The 18,490-nt window shown below is 41.1% G+C and overlaps 1 protein-coding gene across 10 annotated transcripts in view; it reads left to right on the top strand.

Moving 5' to 3' along the window:
• The window catches only part of Sox5 (SRY-box transcription factor 5), a 775,369-nt gene that overhangs the window by 392,340 nt on the left and 364,539 nt on the right, over window positions 1-18,490 (top strand). For 2 of the 10 annotated variants that reach the window (XM_051155578.1, XM_051155572.1), the window contains exon 1: window positions 13,895-14,089. The exons of the other annotated variants lie outside the window; for them this stretch is intronic. In XM_051155578.1, the coding sequence (XP_051011535.1) occupies window positions 14,052-14,089 (38 nt within the window). In that variant the 5' untranslated portion in view covers window positions 13,895-14,051. Of the gene's footprint in view, window positions 1-13,894; window positions 14,090-18,490 lie in introns of those variants that run through there. 10 annotated transcript variants of the gene reach the window in all.

The following is an 18,490-nucleotide window of genomic DNA, read 5'->3' as shown; positions in this document are numbered from 1 at the left end:
GTCTTCGTGGATACCAGGTACTCAAGGGACATACAGATATACATGTAGGTAAAAAATACACATATACATAAAATAAATATAATTTAAATATATTACAGCAATGATGGTGAGAAAAATAATAAAACACTACAAAAGACAGACTTGTGACATCTGAAACATTTTATGTTGTTATGAGGTATTTGAGATTCTTTTAAAGCCTTCTAAATTCTAGTATTTATTTCTTATATCTTGATTTCTTTCTATATCCATTCATAAGATCCCCAACTACCCTGTGAAAAGAGAGATTTGCATTTCCAACTCACTTATATTTTAGTTTAATGTGTGTGTTCTTCTCTCTCTGTTTTTGTCTCTCTCTCTCTCTCTGTCCCTCTCCTCTGTCTCTGTCTCTGTCTCTGTCTCTGTCTCTGTCTCTCTCCCACCCCAAATAATTCCAATGCTAAAACCTCTGGAGACTATTCCTTTTAATTTCTTTTTAACTAACTAGTTACAACTAGATTACTAGCGAACTGGTTTTATCTACAGAATGCCTATTAAAAATCATGCATGCTGGGGATGGAAAGATGTCTCAGTGGTTAGAGCACTGGCTGCTCTTGCAGAGGACCTGGGTTTGGTTCTCGCCATGCACATGACAGCTGACGACCGTTGGGAGCTCCAATCCTAGGAGATCTAACACCCTTTTCTGGCCTCCACGGACTCTGTACACACCGTGTATAGACATTCATGAAGGGGAAAAAAGCCCCATACACACATATGCACATATTTTTAAAATGAGAACAATATATAACTTTTATTGTGAAATTTATCCATTTAATAAAATTGAGTCTTCCATTTCCTTGCGCTTTTTTTGCTCATGAATAATTATAAAGTAGACTCAGAATAAGGCATTTGTAAAAGCTCTCTAATGTTTAAATTAGAACGCTAATCTTCACTCTTGACATTGAAATATACTCTTGTATGGATATATGAGACTTGAAGATCAAGAAAACCTCTGTACTCCTACACCTGCTTCTGCGATGTTTTTAAAACCATAGATATATAACCCAAATCACATGTGTGTGAGGGAAGCGTGGTTAGATGTATTTGACAGAAATTACAGATGAAGATAAATGAGGTACATTTAGTGTTTTTAAAGTGGTAGAATACAACGTACGTCCGGACAGTTCTGTGATGGTTTTGCAGTCCAGCAGCACTTCAGCTCCCATGTGTCCTCAGGGTGGTAGTGAGACAGTGTCTTAATCGCCAGGTTGGGTTAATAGTTAGTAATTTATGTGTTTAGTATTCTCTTCTCTCATATACATAGATACATAAAAGTTTCTTTTATGCAGCACTTCTGTTGCCTTTCACATCACTTCTTACTTTGCTTGAGCCACAGAGTGGCGTCTGTATGGAAACGCAGTGGCAGTTTCCTCCTCGCCAAGCTTTATCTGGAGGAGGAGCAAGCATCAGGTCCTCTCTATTTAACTTAGTGGTCTTGATTGCATGGGATTGTGGTTCCACTTTCTGTTCCCGGGCACAGGTTTCTTCTTGGATGAATCTCAGAACTCAGGTTGCTCATGAAGCCCTGAGTTTGGCAAAATGCCGTATAATGGCTTCTACAGGGCTGTGTGGTCAGACAACAGGAAAACCCATCAAAGAAGAGATGTTAAATGGAGCATATTTAGAACAAGAGTAAGACTTGACTCAGTCCGATCGTAAGGACCACGGTGAGCGGTGGCATTCTCCACACCTTAAGTGCAATGAAGATGGCAGGAACTGTCTAATTGTGAAAATAGCATCTGGCCACGTGGGCAGGTGGAATGGAAGTTGGATTTCACAGCAATTATTACCACTGTGAAATTAATAATGGCATATATTGAGCTACAGAAACCAAAAGCTAGCCCTTCGTTATACTTTTACAAATCTTTTAACTTTTTTTTTTCTTCTGCCCTTTGCCTTTTGCCTTTTGACCCCTCTCATTGACCGTCTTTCCACGGAAGCTTTGACTTGTTACTTTCCTATTTCTGAGGCACTTCTGATAGGTCATACACCTGGTTAGATCTTCAGCCCTTTTTAATGGAAAAGGTAGCGTGTGTGAGTGTGTGATGGGGCTGACGACAGAGGCTATATAAGTCATAGCTCCATTTTGCCTGAGATGGAGTCTGCTTTCTTTGTCTTTTAGAAGGATCCCACATCAGTGGCCACAAAACTGTCCATTTCACTAGCTTTTTATGTTTTCCAGTTTTGTTTTGCCCATATTTCTCACAGAGCCTTTAATACGTATGAAGCTGTGTATTTCCTCTCACGTGGTCCAGAGTAATACTTCAGTATTTAGTTTTGGTGTCTTTTAGGGAATTATTGCTGCTATTATGTTAAATTCTGTATAACATACAACCTTTCACCAAACGCCCTAACATCAAATGTGTGCCAAGGACACTCTTGTCTCTTTGGCTCCACCCCTGTGGAATGGCGGTTCTTACAATTGAGGCACTTCTAAAGCAGGCTTTCTCACGTGTGTGTGTGTGTGTGTGTGTGTGCTCACATGTATGTAGGTGTACATGTAATGTGTATGCAGGCAAAGATCAGAAGTTATTATCTTTTTCGAGTGTTCTTTCTTTTTTTTTAAATTTTTTTTATTTAATTAATTTATTTAGATTACAACTCAGTTGTTATCCCATCACTTGCATCCTCCTGTTCCTCCCTCCCTCCTGCTGTGTTCTCTTTCTTATGTACCAAGGCAGAGTCTGCTGTTTGGTGCTGCAGCTAGCTGATCAGCGCTGCCTAGTCCAACTACCTAGCTTGCCACATGGATTCCCTGTTTCCAAAAGTAGAGGCAGCTTCTAGTTGGGTTCGGGGCAACCAAATACCAGTGCTCACCACGGAGTGCCAACCACTTCGCTTGCTAAGCCATTCCTAGCCCCAGGGCAAGCCTCTTTTAGACATAAACTCAATGGTGGAAGTTGCCATAAACTTGAGAATTGGACTAAAATGTGGCCTAAGCCATGCCAGTTTCCATGCCCAAGTTTAGGGTTCCAAAGTCTTCTGTATTTTCCTCAAGCAAAGATGCCCAGGTATCTGGTGCTGCAAAACTCCCTTGGGAATTAAACAGGTGACCTCAGGCCCAGAGCCTAGGTATGGAAGGAGAGTGCAGAGACTGATGAAGAGGGTCATCACATGGCCTGGGACCTAATAAATCTTTATGCACCAGTGGAACTTGTCCTGAAAAGCCGGGAGAGAGGCATGGCCAGTGAGCCCCAGCAGTGACGTTCTGCTATACAAAACCCTGGGGGTCAGGGTACTGCAGGCTGTGGAGAAGGCGGCCAGTGTGGTGGAGCAGAGAGCCTCACTTGGATATCAGCCAGGCAGTGAAGAGTTAAACTATGTGCTCAAAAGTTTTGTTTTATATATATCATCATCTCTCTGGTTTGAGTTTCACCCCTAAAGGTGAACTCCTTTGAAATGTATTTATGAGTTCTTCATTTGATTTAATGTTATCTCAAAATCTGAAACTGTATTCTATGCAAATGACTTTGTATTGAGCTATTACGAATGAAAATTTCAGACGTGTTAAACAATGCGAATGAGAATTTCCTGACATGTTAAATAAAAATGCATTACAGCCCTCCAAAAGCACATCGGCCCCGGTCTTCTGATAGAATTTAATAAATGTTATATATAGTTGATAAGGAATTACTCAGGGATATTTATTACTAGTTTAGTTTATAAGCACTGAACTACTTTAAAACAAGCAGAAGACATAGGTCTGTGTAGTAGTCCACTGTTTCATTGGATGCTAATTTCTGGCTTTTGGGTTAGCACCAGTTCTTACAGGGCCGCCACATGGTAAATTACTTGGAATGTGTAACATGACGCCCATGTGAGATATTTTCTTAACTGAGATGGTCACAGGTGAAATCCCTGCATGTAAGTTTATTGGGTATTCCCAAATTGCTATTGCTATATTTTCTTCTGTAACCTACAAATAGATGGCATCTGCCCGGGTTTTCTGTCTGTTCTCTTTGTGAAGTCGTGGTTTTTCTTGCCTGTTACATGGGGGTGGGGTGGGGTGTCTGCCTGTGGGTCACTGTACAAGGCCTTGGCTGTGCTGGATTGGGCTACCTCCGAATCTCCTCTGGGTCTAAGACGCCAGCTGATGAACTCGTCCTGTCCAGGACATGCTGAGAGTGGGCAGAGGGCATACACGCTGTGAGTGGGAGGGGGCCATCAAGCACTCACTTAGGAAGCTCTGTGCTGTTTTACTGAAGCGCATGGCACATATGAGATGTAAGCACTGGGGTTGGAAGTAAACTTTTACAAAGACATGTTACAAAGGAGAGAACAAGTTATTTAGGGCTGTGTGATCTACAATGTGTCAAGGTTTTCATTCTTTGGCAAACAGATACATGAATATCATCACCCTGTGTTTATAAATTGAATTTCCCTTACAATGATAGATGTTGGAATTTTTGCCTGCTTAATACTACTTTGTTGTTGTTTTTTTAAACAATTTGTTCTTTGCTTTCTTTGCTATTGGGATTTTGATATTTTTTTTTTTCATTGATTGCGAAGAACTTAACTCATCTCAGAAATTAGCTCTCTTTTCTCAGGTGTGGGAAAATGATACATATCTTCTGATTTTTCTTTTTAGGACACATTTTGTTGTTCTGTACTTTGGGTGTTCTATTTATTTATTAGTCTTTTACTTATGACTAGTAAAGTTTGATCTCATCTCATTTCTAAAATTGTGTTTGAGTTTGCTCATGTTCCTTGCTGGCAATGTGTGGCCATACTCCTATGCTTCCACCCTCCGTGCATGTGGAGTCTGTATCCCTGTTCATGGTCATCATCACATTCTCCGACTGTGGCATGTAAAGAGCGTGTGTGTGTGTGTGTGTGTGTGTGTGTGTGTGTGTGTGTGTGTGTGTGTGTGTGTGTGTGTGTTTGTGCGCGTGCGCGTAGACTTCTTCCTCTCTTTTGCATTTCCTGTTTCATCAGGTCATTAGATGCTGTGTGGTTCTAGTTTCCAGGAATATGGCCGTTTTTCAACAGTCATTTTCTAATTATCCTTCTCTATATTGTATGAAAAGAAGAGTTTACAGAACTTTTGTACTTTAAACATACGTCTGTATTTTAGTGTTGAATCTGTTAAATCAGTGCTTGACTTAAAAAGAAGTCAGGCCTGTGAAAGGGACGTGATGCCAGCAGTCTACCTAGGGACTTGGCATGTCTTTCCATATATTTTTTTCAGAAAGTTTATTTTTATTTATGCTGAGCATCCATTATGAGTGTGTGAAGGGTCCGCAGAGGCCAGAAGAAGGCACTGGATCCTTAGAACTGGAGTTACAGGCAGCCTTGAGCTGCCCAATGAGCTGGGGATTGAAACTGGATATTATGAAGAAAACGACCAGTGCTCTTAAGTACCGAGCCAGCTCTCTGGCTCCACCTTTCTATATTATTTTTAAAGCTCTCTCCAAATAAACCTTGTATATAAATAAATCTATATTCAGGTAGTTTGTTTTAGGGACTAATTCTAGTGTCACCCCCATCTCTGATAGCAGTGTGTGATCATATATGTATGTATATATATGTTTATATATACATATTAATATGAATGTGGCACCGTGTATTAGTACTAACATGAATGCACACTCTGAAGTACTTATGTTTCTCTCTTGACATTTGTATTCTCACAGAGCTTCCAGGACTTTTCAGACAATTTTGTAATTTATATTTTATTGAGCACATATATATGTTATAAATATATTACATGTAAGTATATACAATATACAAACAATAACTGCTTCTAAATACTTCAGGTGCAGACACTGGGCATCTTACTTGAAAATCAGATTTCTTACCCACCCCCAGGAGGCATTTTGCATCACACAATGGGGCTTTGGTCATTTTCTCTTGTTACAGACAGGCTCCCCAGGGTAGCACACTGGCTCTGCATTTCTAGTCAAAGGACTTGCATTCAAATTGTCTTTTCCCTCTTATCACTTGTGTAACCCGAAACCAGTTCATTCTTTCCCTGTCCTTTTTAAATAAAATTGTAGAGAAAAAGTAAAACAAGGAATCTTTGTAAAAGTGGTACATCTCTCGCCAGTAAGAACCCAGTGGCTGTTTGTAGACTAGCTTATGAAGCCCATGTCCTAACTTGCGTCATAAATTTATTTTTATAAGTTTATTGTTTGATCTTCTTTATCTTTTATCAGTAAGGGCTTAGGTGTATTCATTCACTCCAGACTTTTCTCACAATATTCCCCAACAAAACTGAGGACACACTTTCTTTACAATATATTTTATTCTTCATGTCAGGCAAACTGACCGAGTTGTGAGGACCGACTCAAGTGGAAGCTGGTTGCTCGCACCAGAAAAACATTGTGGTTTTGTTTAATTAATACGATCTTAGATGGTGGCTCTGCTGACAGACACAGAGGCTTTCAGTCTCTGACCAGCCCTCCTGAAAGGTTTACAAGGGGATTTCTAATCTCAGAGCCATTGTTTTGTTTTGTTTTGAGTCAATTACCATTTATGCCTTTGTTTAAATAAACGGTAATAAGTATTTTATATCTAAATAGTTCTTCAACTGAGGGACAATTAGTAGATAACAACTATCCTTTCTCACCCTATTTGCAAAGGTGTGTATTTAAATTTTAATTTTTTAATATACATAGGGATGGTTTAAAGTACCACATAAATCAAAGATCCTGCATTCATCTTTTGAATAACTGGACTAGTGCATTCATTTGAAAATGCCATTTTTTCATTCAATATAGTTGCTTTCCTGAATCATGACAGCAAATGATTTTGTGGGAAATGAGACAAACAGTCACCTTGGAAGTATTTCATAAGTGGGTCCATAGCATCCATGTTAAAAATCCAGATTTTTAAAAATATCATTTACCTTTGAGAACTTATGATGTTACAATATTTTCATTTCCCCTTGAATTTTCACTTGATGTTTTTCAAATTTTGGGTCAGTGTAGAAACCTTTTTTTATTCTTTAATCCACCGTTCTATGTCAGGAATATTCTATATGGGATGTCTCCATCAAATCCCTCCCCTTAGAGCTCAGGGTATCCCAGATAAGAGGGGGCTGAAAGAGTGTAAGAGCCAGAGGGGCAGAGGACACCAGGAGAACAAGGTGCTCTGAGCTCAGTCAGTATGTGCTCACAGAGAAGTGGCTTCTCTTCTTGGGGTTCTGTGAACTCTTCACTCAACACAAGTGTTCAGAGAGATTGGCACACGTCCCTTTCCGTGCTCTGACACCGCATAGACCTTACCTGTGTCACAAGGAGAAATGCTTGTGCATGTGAGAAATGTAAAGAACAGAAATGCAGTTGGTTTTACTTTGTTAGTTGAGGTTTTTTTCTTACTTAAATGATTTTATTAGGCAGAAGCTGTATTCTAAGAGTGGGCATCAGAAATTCAGTTGATATAATGAGGGGCACCTTCAAAAATCATCCTGAGGAGAGGACAACGCCGTGAGAAGGACTTGTTGCCGTCATGAGACAAGAATATGATGTTTTAAATAGCCGTCTGAAGGTTAATTACATTTTCATCTGTTGATGCTGTGTACTGCATCTGGTGTGCGTCTGTGCGTCTGTGTGTCTGTCACAGTGGATGGCAGAAGACAGAAGACAACTGGTGGGACTTGGTTCTCTCCTTCCGTCATGTGAGTCCCAAGGTCTGGCCTCAGGTTATCAGGTTTGGCAGCAATAGCTACAGCCTGTTGCCAGTTCAAGCAAACACCCTTTAAATCTAGACACTTGTGAGGATGGGTTGGTGTTTTCTGCCTCCATCTTGGTCTACAGTGTGGGAGTGCTTTTAACACACTTAGCAGCCAGGACTGACCTGCTTTGGGGCTTAGTAGAAAGATGTTGAGAAACTTAAATACTTAGGAGGAGAAATAAGAAAATGTCAGTCACCTTTTTTGCTGCACCTAACTGCTTACAGCATCTCTTGGTTTATTTTCCTTTTGAGACAGGACAAACATTTACTTTTAGATTTTAAATTATGTCTATGCATGTATATGTGCATGTGGGTGCAGGTACCCATAGAGGCCAGAAGAGGGCATCAATTCCATTGGAACTGGAGTTGTGAGTAGACTTGGGAGCAGGGAACTGGACTAAGGTCCTCTTCAAGAGCAGCAAGGACACTTCACGTGAGGCAACTCTTCAGCTCCTCTTTTCTATCTTTGGACTGTCCCATGAGGTGATGTGTCCTCAGGAAAAGAGCTACTGTTTTAAAGTAATGCTGAAATTCTTCACAGTTGAGTGGAGAGTTGGGTCTGACTTTCACACGAACTCTGGCACCCCATATTTGACCATGTCCCCTGGATAGCTAGGCCTGGTGACTCTCAGAGAAAGGATAGCAGGCTACCAAGAAGAGACTTGACACCCTATGAGCATCTACAAGTGGAGGAGGTTCCCCTCAGTCACAGTCATAGGGGAGAGGAGTAAGGGGAAAATGACAGGGAAGGAGGAATGGGAGGATACAAGGGATGGGACAACAATTGAGATATAATATGAATACATTCATAAAACATATTAAAAAATAAAGTAATGCTGAAGAAGAAATAAGATCAAACAAGGAAGGCAAGATGAAAGTGACATTGCCTCCCGGGGAGTGAGAGTTAGAAGGAGGCTGTGTTCTTGACATATCCCACCTGAGGGCCACTTGTTCAGACATACTAGTGGCCTTAGCAGAGCTTTCAGGTCCCAAAGCCCTTGAATTTATGGGCTATCATCTGTGCGCTCTCCTGGTGTGCATGTATGAAAAGGGGTCAGGTTAGAATTATTTTGAAAATAAATACTACGTACTTCAGCCGCTGTCAGAAGGACTCCCACACTACAGGACCCAGGCCACTAATGAGGTAAGTTTTCAGTTTGTGTGACAAGCTCCCTGAGACAGTGGAGTGACCCATGTTTGTACACTGGCTGGAAACTCCTTTTTGCTTAATTTTTGCAAAGAGACAATCTCCCAACTTTGGGATTGGGAAGGACTGATAACCAAAGCTAACACTGTATCTGTGTGTCAGGGTCAGTTAATTTTCTGACACTGATAGTCCCAGAATTTAGCATGGCTATTATACTAAATAAATTCTCTCTCAGAACAGCCCATTCAATTGCATGAAGTATGAAAACTGCACTCAGATGGGAGAAACAGCTACCACGTACATCATCCCTGCCCATGGCTGTTTCAGGTTTAAAGCAGACGATGTTTAGTCATTCTGCCCTAAACAAGGGGAGGTGTACTGTCCTTGAGAAAAAAAGGCGACACTGGAAACACTTACAGTGAGGTGGCTCCCGAAAAGGGCTCTTTCGTAGGAGTAACTTGTGTATCATCTTAATAGTTCTGGGATTCTCTGAGAATTTTCCAGTAGTGCTCTCCAGCCTGCCTCCCATTTCCTCTGCCTGTACAACTCTTCTTTTTTTATATTTGCAATGGAAACATGAGTTTGAAAGCACACTCTCGTGTGTTCCTTCCATTTTCCACGGTAGCACCACACCAGCACAACAGACTTTACTGCATAATCTCTGTTGGCATCTCTCTTCCTAAGTTCCTTTGTCACCTGGGAAGATGAATTTGTGGTTCCATATCTGCATTTGTGCACAGTACCCATGAACCCACCAATTGCAGCTAAATTTGGTTAAGTTCTTGCCAGCGAATTTTCATTTTTACTGTGGTTTTTAACTCTTATCATCTTTAATATGGGAGGCTTGGATATTAACAGATCATTTGAAATTAGTCATTTGATTATTTTTATGAAATAGATAGCCTTGGAACCCAGCATACAGGGGACTGGGTGAAATTTCCAAAAGTTTGCTGCTAATCTGGACTGCATGGAAGTTCTGCTCTAGCCTGCACGACAGAGTGAGATACTATTTTAAAACAATAATAAAAGTATTATTATTATTATAATTAAATTTATTTCACTTTTCTTGAATTGTGTTGAAGTCATAGAACTTAGCATACAGATAATAAATGGATGGGTGTTCAGTGAATACCAGTGTGTCTCAATCCATTTACAATGAGAAATTTTCTCTAATTATGAGTAGGTGTCTATCAACCACGATGTCAGTGTTAATCCGGACAGTGCCAGCTACATAACTAGTTGAATAGCTTTACTTGTTCAAATAATTGACAAAGTATTATAGGTTTACTTAACATGCATTATGTGCTAGTCATAAAACACTCAAGCACTTTAACATTTAGTACAAAATAACAAGGTTTTTCACGTGGCACACTTAATCTTAAACATTGTGTTAACTGGGTTAGCAGCATTGCCTAATGTACTCACAAGGCAAATTTTGACTAATTATTTGGCATGCATATTTTCTTTTTTGCCTGACAGTCTAGAATTATGGAACTTCTGGTTTGTATTATAGAATTCAAATAAAATAAAGCTTTTGAGGCATGTTTGAAAGCACTCGTTATGAGCTGATGGTGGCTCATGTTTGCAGGCTCAATAAATAGGATGCTGAGGCAGGAGGATCATGAGTTCAGGACCAGGCTGGGCTCCATAGTAACACAACGAGACAGACCTGTCTTGGACACGAAACGAAACAAAGCAGACTGTTCCTGCTATTCAAATATTAAGTACAGTGTTATCACAGTGAGAAGATTTTATAAAATTAAATTTGAGTGAAAATATCCTGAAAGTCTTTTAGGTCCCATACAACAGTAGCACCAGCCGGGGTGGGGGTATCTCTGTTCAGCTCTGCTATGACGTTGCAAGTGACACGTGCTGTGTGACCTCACCTTCCCTGTGCCCACGTGTGAACACTATCAGAGCTAGTGGTGTGTGCAGAGGTTCAAGCCTGTGCTCTGTGATGTCCTTCTGCTAACCAGCACTAAAACGACACACTTTCTACCCAGTTTTCAATCTGCTTCAACTCTTAACAAAACAATGGTGCAAATATATATATTTTTTAAAGTGTGTGTGTGTGTCTCACAAACTCATGGCCACTCCTACTTTTACATAGGAATTTGAACTCAAGTCCTCCTGTTTTCATAGCAGGGCTCTTTCCCACTGAGACATCTCCCTAAACCCTATAATCAGTGTCAGATGTAAAACTGACACTCAAACCAATTTGCAATGTCTCATATTTTATTTGTGTTCGTTTGGTATTTCCATACTTGTGAAGTATGCACATATTACATGGATACACCAACCAAACAGAAGGTAAAGAAGATCTTTTCTTACAGTAGAGTTGGTTTTAAAACACTTTTTTTTTTAACCTGTGCTGGTGACCTTCAGGATTAGAACATCAAAGAGGAGGCAGCGGTAGAGGCTGTAGCCAGCAGCTGGGACCATGTGGATCACAGCATCCAGCCGTCTGGCCCTTATCTTCATCCTGAGCTTTATGCTGCCACCATGCCTCCTCTTCTGTCCCTGTTCCTGTAACTCCCTCTTAGGTACTCTTTCTCTTGCTCCAGCACTGCCCCCTCCTCATCCAACACAAAATGATAATTACTATTTAGAAAAAATATTAAATATTTAAAAACACATATAACCCTAGAGTTCCTGTGACTGTTATTAACAGGAGAAGAAAATATTATTTTATATACATTATCCATCAGAGTGTATTAAAGGATGGGTCTCTTAAGGGATTAAAAAAATAGATATTTATGATAAATGCCATGGCTTTCTCATTTTTTATGTAGAAGTAGGTTGGTGTTATAATAAAAAATAACTTGAGGCTAATGGCATAAAAAATAATGAGTAATATCCTTCTCCCCCCACCCCCAACTGCTTAAGTGAGTACCAAGTCATTTTGACACATCCCTGTTAACAGCTTTTTCAGGGTGGGTCTTAATAGTGACATGCTCAAATCCTACTCGTGTGTGTGTGTGTGTGTGTGTGTGTGTGTGTGTGTGTGTGTGTGTGTGTGTGTTTCTGGATCTTTCCTGAATGGTGGGTCTCATGATGATTAAATTATTTTCAACTTTGTCCCCAAATTTCTTAGCTCTGAATAAAGAAAAAAATATGCCAGCGGGGATAAAGCAATCCAAGATTTTCACTTGGAGAATGTGTATGGCGTGTCATTGTGTATGTCTGAAAAAGTAAACTTACTGTCTGCCTGTCGCCAGGATAAAAAAAAAAGTGGGACCTAATCAAACTGCTGTGGGGTCAACCCTTGTGGTTTTAAAGGCCCTTAATGTTATCCAGCTGCGAAATAAAAGCGACTGGGAGGGAAGGTGGAAGATGTGGAGGGGCTGGGGGGGGGGGCATATGGAAAAGCACAGAGAGTCTGGCTTTTATTTTTATTTTTTTAAAAGTGAGTTCAGTGCCAGCCTGGACATTGGGTGTGCGACTATCAAGCCATTGTTTCTCCCATTTCCAGAGTAGCCCCCAGTTAATCACTTCGGCTTTGAAGGGAATTTCCTCGTGGAATTCTCCACAGAAAATCTAATCAACTGACCTGCCCTCTCAACAATGGAAGGCTTTTTTTCCCTCTCTCTCCCTTATTGGGGCGGGCTCTGTAATGTAGCCTTTTGTGCACAGTGAGCCCTCCCAGTAGGAGTGGGGAGCATATGTGTGCGAGTGACTGTGTGTAGAAAGCGTACTATCTTGTGTTGGAGAGTGTGTGCTGCGTACTCCCTAGCCAGATGCTGCTGCTGCGGTACATGGGGGCCGCTACCACCCCCTTGTGCCTCCGTAGGTGCCTCTGTCACTCCATGTCAAAGGTACATTACCTGGTTACCTTCCTCGCCTGCCAGATTTTTATCTAGATAATTGGAGCTGCTATGGAGGCTGTGCCTTGCCAGGCAGCTTAGGCTTTGGAGAGCCAGAGTTTGCCCAGCTTATCTGTCCCTGCCTGGACAGAGGAAATTAAAGAGCCCCGGGGCTGGGGGCATACCCGCTCTGTCCACCCTGAGCTTCCTAGCTATCCATCGAGAGCAGGAGCGTCCACTGGTCAGGGTCATCTTCCGGTTGGGGGTTCGGATTTTCCTGCACCCCTGCACGCTGTGTTTAGCATGCAGATAGCTGCTCTTCTCTATGCCTGTTTTCTGGAGTTGTTTGAAGCTACAGAAACTTTGCCTGGGTTGCCAGGACATTCAGAACACTTTGTGGAAAGCGAGAGCTAGCCCTGAGCCCGGCAGAGTGAGTGACAGCCTGTTTACAGGTTTCCTTGAAGGGGCCTCTGCTATATTTCAGTCTGTCAAAGTTGCCTTTCTTCCCTCAGAACAATGCCTGATTGTTGTGTGTGAGTTAGTGAGTGTGTGTGTGTGTGTGTGTGTGTGCGCGCGTGCTTGTGCACGCGCACACCCGTGCTTGTGTGTTTCCGTGTATGCTTGAAGAAAGTCTGGAGTGGGGGGGGGGGGCGGGCTGAGGAATAACAATTCTTTGTGTAAAAATGCTGTTACTAACGTGAACTCATTTTACTTAATTAGTTAACACTCACAGTTTGATTGGGGCTCTGTTATAAAGTTATTTTTTTAATCATCCCTAATTGTATTTTGGACAGTGATACTGGTGGTGGTGGCGTGTAGGTTGTGTGTGTGTGCGTGCGCATGTGGGGTGTGTGTGTGTGTGTGTGTGTGTGTGTGTGTGTGTGTGTATGTGTGTGTGTGCGCGCACGCACTGTGGTGTAGTGTGACTTTTATTATTTAGAGGAGAGAGCACAGGAGACTAGTTGACTTCTACCATTCAGTGATGTCCAGGAGAGAGAATTTAAGAGGTAGGGACAGTCACCCCGAGGTTGTCTAATGTCTGGCAGCAAGAGCGTGCGGCTGTGCAGACAGGGAGCAGCCAGACCGTTGCTGGAAGTGTACTACCCCTTTAAGAGAATGGTCAAGGAGTCCTAGGAGAGAGAGAGAGAGAGAGAGAGAGAGAGAGAGAGAGAGAGAGAGAGAGAGAGAGAGAGAGAGAGAGAGAGAGAGAGAGAGAGAGAGAGAGAGGAGGGGAAGGGGGAGAGGGAGAAACGGAGAAGAGGGGGAGAGAGTAAGAAGAGAGAGACTGAGAGAGAATCCATTGGTTTAGAAGGTTTGGACTGACTTGACAGGTTCAGTTGGAGCCGATCATAGGTGGCCGCTGTGACAAAGGGAAATTGTGCTTTTCCAGCATGCTTACTGACCCTGATTTACCTCAGGAGTTTGAAAGGTGAGTACTGTTTGGTTTTTTTCCCCCCTAATATACTGAAGTGCAAACTCTTCCATTTCACAGTAGTCTCTGAATCCACTGGAGATGCCTCCCCCAGATTGCGTGTGTTACAGCAGCTCTGAGCTAGGGTCTCTGCAGCCCTGGGAGCTGATTTCTGTTGTGGTTGCCGGACCAAATTGAACTGATTTGCAAAGTCTCCTCCGAGCTTACTGCTAATGTTTTTAGGTTGCGTCGGATCACAGGCAGGAAATTAAAAGAACATTAAGCATCTCTCCCCCCCCTTCCCTGCTGCTCTCTTCCTCTCTTCCTCTCCTACTTTCTGCCTTCATTGATTCCCCCACACACCTTTGTAGATTGCTAGCATACCCAGGATCTCTGTCCCTGTAATTTCTGAAGTGACAGAAGGCTTCAGTGGTGGTTACAGCGCAGGCTGTTAAAATTCCTGTTTGATCCCTCTGTTAAACTTCGGAAACTGCTCCGAAAAGCAGGACCTTTTGTTGATACAGGAAAGCCAGGTTGTTTTGTTTTGTTTTGTTTTTTTTTGTTGTTGTTGTTGTTCTGTTTTTTTCCCAAAGGAAATTTAACATCACAGTTAAATATTAGTAGACGATTCCCGAGGTATCTGAATTGAGGGGGAAGGGAAAAAACAAGACACCCTCTCTTTAAGTTTTGTGGCCACTTTTGTGCTCACTGTCTTAACTGAATTTTGATAAACTACACTTTCCGCTGTGCTGTGATGGGAGGGAGTTTGTGTGCCGGTGACTAGTTGTTCCTATTTGGAGAGGTGTATGCAGCTCCCTTCCATTTGATGCTGCTGCAAGTAATGGGGGGGGGGGGCTTTTAAAGAATTTTAGCCCTCCTCATGTCCCTGTAATTATGCACGATGATTTTTAAGTCTGAGTTCATGTACTAGTACAAGTTCATTTTTTGAACTATAAATAGATTTTTGTTTGCCATTAAGAAGAACTCAAACTTCGTATTCTGTACGGTGAATTAAAAAAAAAAAAAAAAGCTAAAAAAAGCCAGGATGCAAGATACCCAGGCTTTTTTTCATTTCCATGCAAGCTATACCTTCTGTATAAACATTTGCTGTATCTGACTATGCAGTGCCCGCTAGGTGCTAGACCAGCTGGTTAAAAATATGCGAAGGCAAGCTGTTCATCACTCAAACGCCTGAATTTGATATGAAAAGACGGAAAAAAAAAAAAAAAGAAAAGAAAAGAAAGGACAAAGATTAAAACATTCTAGAACTAAAGCCATGGGAGAGAAAAAGTGTGGAGAGGAAAATAAGCCTTGGATGTGGTCACACAGTTAGAGAAACCACTGTCTGACCAGGGAAGAAAGTAAAATATGTAATGCACGCTCTCATACTGACTTCCCTGTCTTTCTCTCTCTCTCCTCCTCCTCCTAATTAAGAAGGTGGATCTATCATAACAGTTTTGAATAATTTTTCAAAGTTTTGCACATTAACTCTTCTAACTAGTTAGCTTTCCTTTGCAAACACAGTCTTGCTTCTGTGTGGGTATTGAAGTTGCTTACATTGGAACATATAATTGCCGAATGTAGTGATTTGTTAATGAACAGAGTAAGTTTTCCAGCCTGTGCTGATGGGCATTTCAACGATAAGCTCCCTTAATTCTGAACACATCTATTTATTTATTTATTTATTTATTCTTGCAAATAAAATTCTGTTTGATTTGTAACCTGTTAGCAGACTGTTCTTATAAAGAGATGGTTACATATTAACAAGCTGCAACCTATTTCTCCATATAGGCAAGCTGCCTGCTGGGAACTTTATTTGTATTTTTTCAATTGTCTCTTTTTAAGCCAAACTTTTCCTTTTAATATCCTAATGCTCAAATCTCCTAACATTGTTTTGTTTCTCCTTCTGGTAACGTTTTTGTGTTCTTTCTGTATTACCCAAGGGCATACATTTTTATTTGGATAACTAAGTAAGCCAGTGATAGTCAAATAGTTTGTTTATATGTAAACCTGTGTGTGAACAGTAGTAGTTAAAATAATTTTGAAAAATGCCATACAATATAATATTTTTAATAACTTACTGTGAGGTAGAAATTGGCAATACCAGAATCCCAGCAATCACAACAGTTTGTTTACCCTGCATTTTCCCATTTGTCTATTGTCACTCATACAGAGTACATCGTGCAGATAAATACAGTACTAAATATTGAAATTCTCCAAAAGGAGACTATACTAACATATATAATCAGGACAAGGTTTGTTTTCTTCTTCTTTCTTTCTTTCTTTTTCCTTTTCAGTTATTTGCAACTTTTGTTGAATAAGTAGATCAGTTCTATTGACTTAAATTTTATTCTATTTGCTCACCTGCCATCAAAGACTTTTTTCTCAAATTCATTTAGTCTTGAAAAGAATTCCTAATGACTTTATGAATGGGATATTAGGTGCAGTGGGCAGAAGCTGCGCAGAGCTCAGGTGCCGTTAAAATCTGAAGTGATTCGTGTCTCTGATGTCACTGGTGGAGTATTATACATTGTCTATGATTTTTTTTTCCCAACACGGACACTGTTTGTAACTTCAAGACCAGCTTGAGGATGTAGATTAAGGTTGATGTGTGTCTGCTTCCAGATGCAGGGAGGGGGCAGATTCAACAGTCTCAGGCTGGTAAAGAGTTGCTAAATAGCTAAGAAGTGGGTAACAGTTCCATTGTCTGTGAGAATGTTCCAGAGGAAACAGAGATGGATTTCATAGGTAGACAGTTTGAACTTCCCTCTTGGCCTTCCATGCAGATGCTGCAAGGCTGACTGTGGCCACTGTGGTGGTGATGGTGGTGGTGGTGGTGGTGATGGTGGTCGTGGTGATGGGGAGATAGTGCCAGTCCTGGGGCCTGATTGGTGAGAAAAACCTTAGTGCGTTGAAATGTCCATGACCCACGAGTGGCAGCGTGGAGTAAGTACTGGGGCCAGCACTGCTAGCTCCCCCGAGAAGCCTTAGAGGGGTCACTGTCCTTCCATTCCACTGAGAGTTAAAGGATGAAATATTGTGACTTCGGGTTTGTTATTCGAGAATGTCATTTGTCTCCTGATGTTTAAATATGTAAAATATCTGCTCTAGATTGTGGTGTGACTCTCCTGCTGCTGAGTGAGACATAACCGTATCTGACACTTTCTCAAGTGCGCAGCTGTCAAGTTCTTTAATCTGTGTTCGCCTTAGTTCTAATATGATTGTTTCATGACTAAGCTACTTGTGGCACTTTTCAGTTGCTGAATTGTTATATTTCACTTAAGAAAACAGATGACTTTAAAATGCATATGTTTTAAAAGGTCTGCTCATATCCAGAAAGAGAAAGAAAAGTTAGCATGGGAAAATGAAGTGTATTAAGCTCAGAGCCTCATGCAGTTGCGCGCTTCTCTCAAAAAGGGTACCGACAGCAGCCTGATCCTAAATGTTGAAGGAACACTGCAGGACCAAGACATTATGCAAAAGAAAGAAAAATCAACTCAACTTAGACACCTTCCATTCCCGTCAGATATATTTATGTTCAGCCCAATGAGAGGAATTGTTTTTATCTCAGTAGAAAACTCTCAGCTATTTTTCTGAAGCAGAGAACACCCATTTGGGCCTGTGAAAATCACTTTGCAGAATTGCTATAGGAAACTCCTAGCTGGGTATAAGGATGTCCTTTACAATATTGATATTTTAGTTAACTGATCCTCTCAGGAAAATACTTTTTTAACCTGGGTATTTATTAAAGGTAGTTGGATACATTAAAAAAAAAAAAAAAAAAAAAAAAAAGAACCCCATTATACCCCTAAGTAATAAGTGTGCATTCAGGTTAGCAGGTAACCTCTAGATGGTAATTTTTAAAAAGTTACCTGTCTAATTTCTGCCATTTCATGGCAACTGTAAGCCCTTAAATCTAATTATCTGTTTTTACTGTTTTCTGATACCTGCTTTGGTCATTTTAGTTAGTTTTTACTTACTACTACTTCTTGGAGGAAAACGTTCATAAATCATTACAGATTTTAATTACCACCTCAAAAACTGGTGAGCTGAGGTGGCACCTTAGTTTGGAATGCAGCTTGCATGCAGTGGTGCTTGAACCACACTTCTGTCCCACACAGCATTCTGTCTGGAGACTTGGCAGGAGTCTGACTGGTTATCAAGGACAATGCAGGGTTAAATGCCAGGTGGCACTGCGGCCAGATCAGGGTATGGCAGTTTGGAGGGATGAAAAAAAAAAGTGTGTTGCTATGGATTGCATCTTGATGCATTTTTTTCTGTGCCTCAAACATCAGAAGCACGTATTAAAATTAAAGTGTGCGTGTGCGTCTGCTCTTGAAAAGCTTTCAGTGGGCATTTGTGAGAGAGCATAGCAGCTTAGAGGCAGAGGAGCAAACCTGTCTGGTTTTGGGGATCTTG

Source organism: Acomys russatus, chromosome 13, assembly GCF_903995435.1.
Source record: "Acomys russatus chromosome 13, mAcoRus1.1, whole genome shotgun sequence".
Lineage (NCBI taxonomy): Eukaryota > Metazoa > Chordata > Mammalia > Rodentia > Muridae > Acomys > Acomys russatus.
Note: the sequence above shows the minus strand (reverse complement) of the source record. Positions and strands in the feature narration are given on the sequence as shown.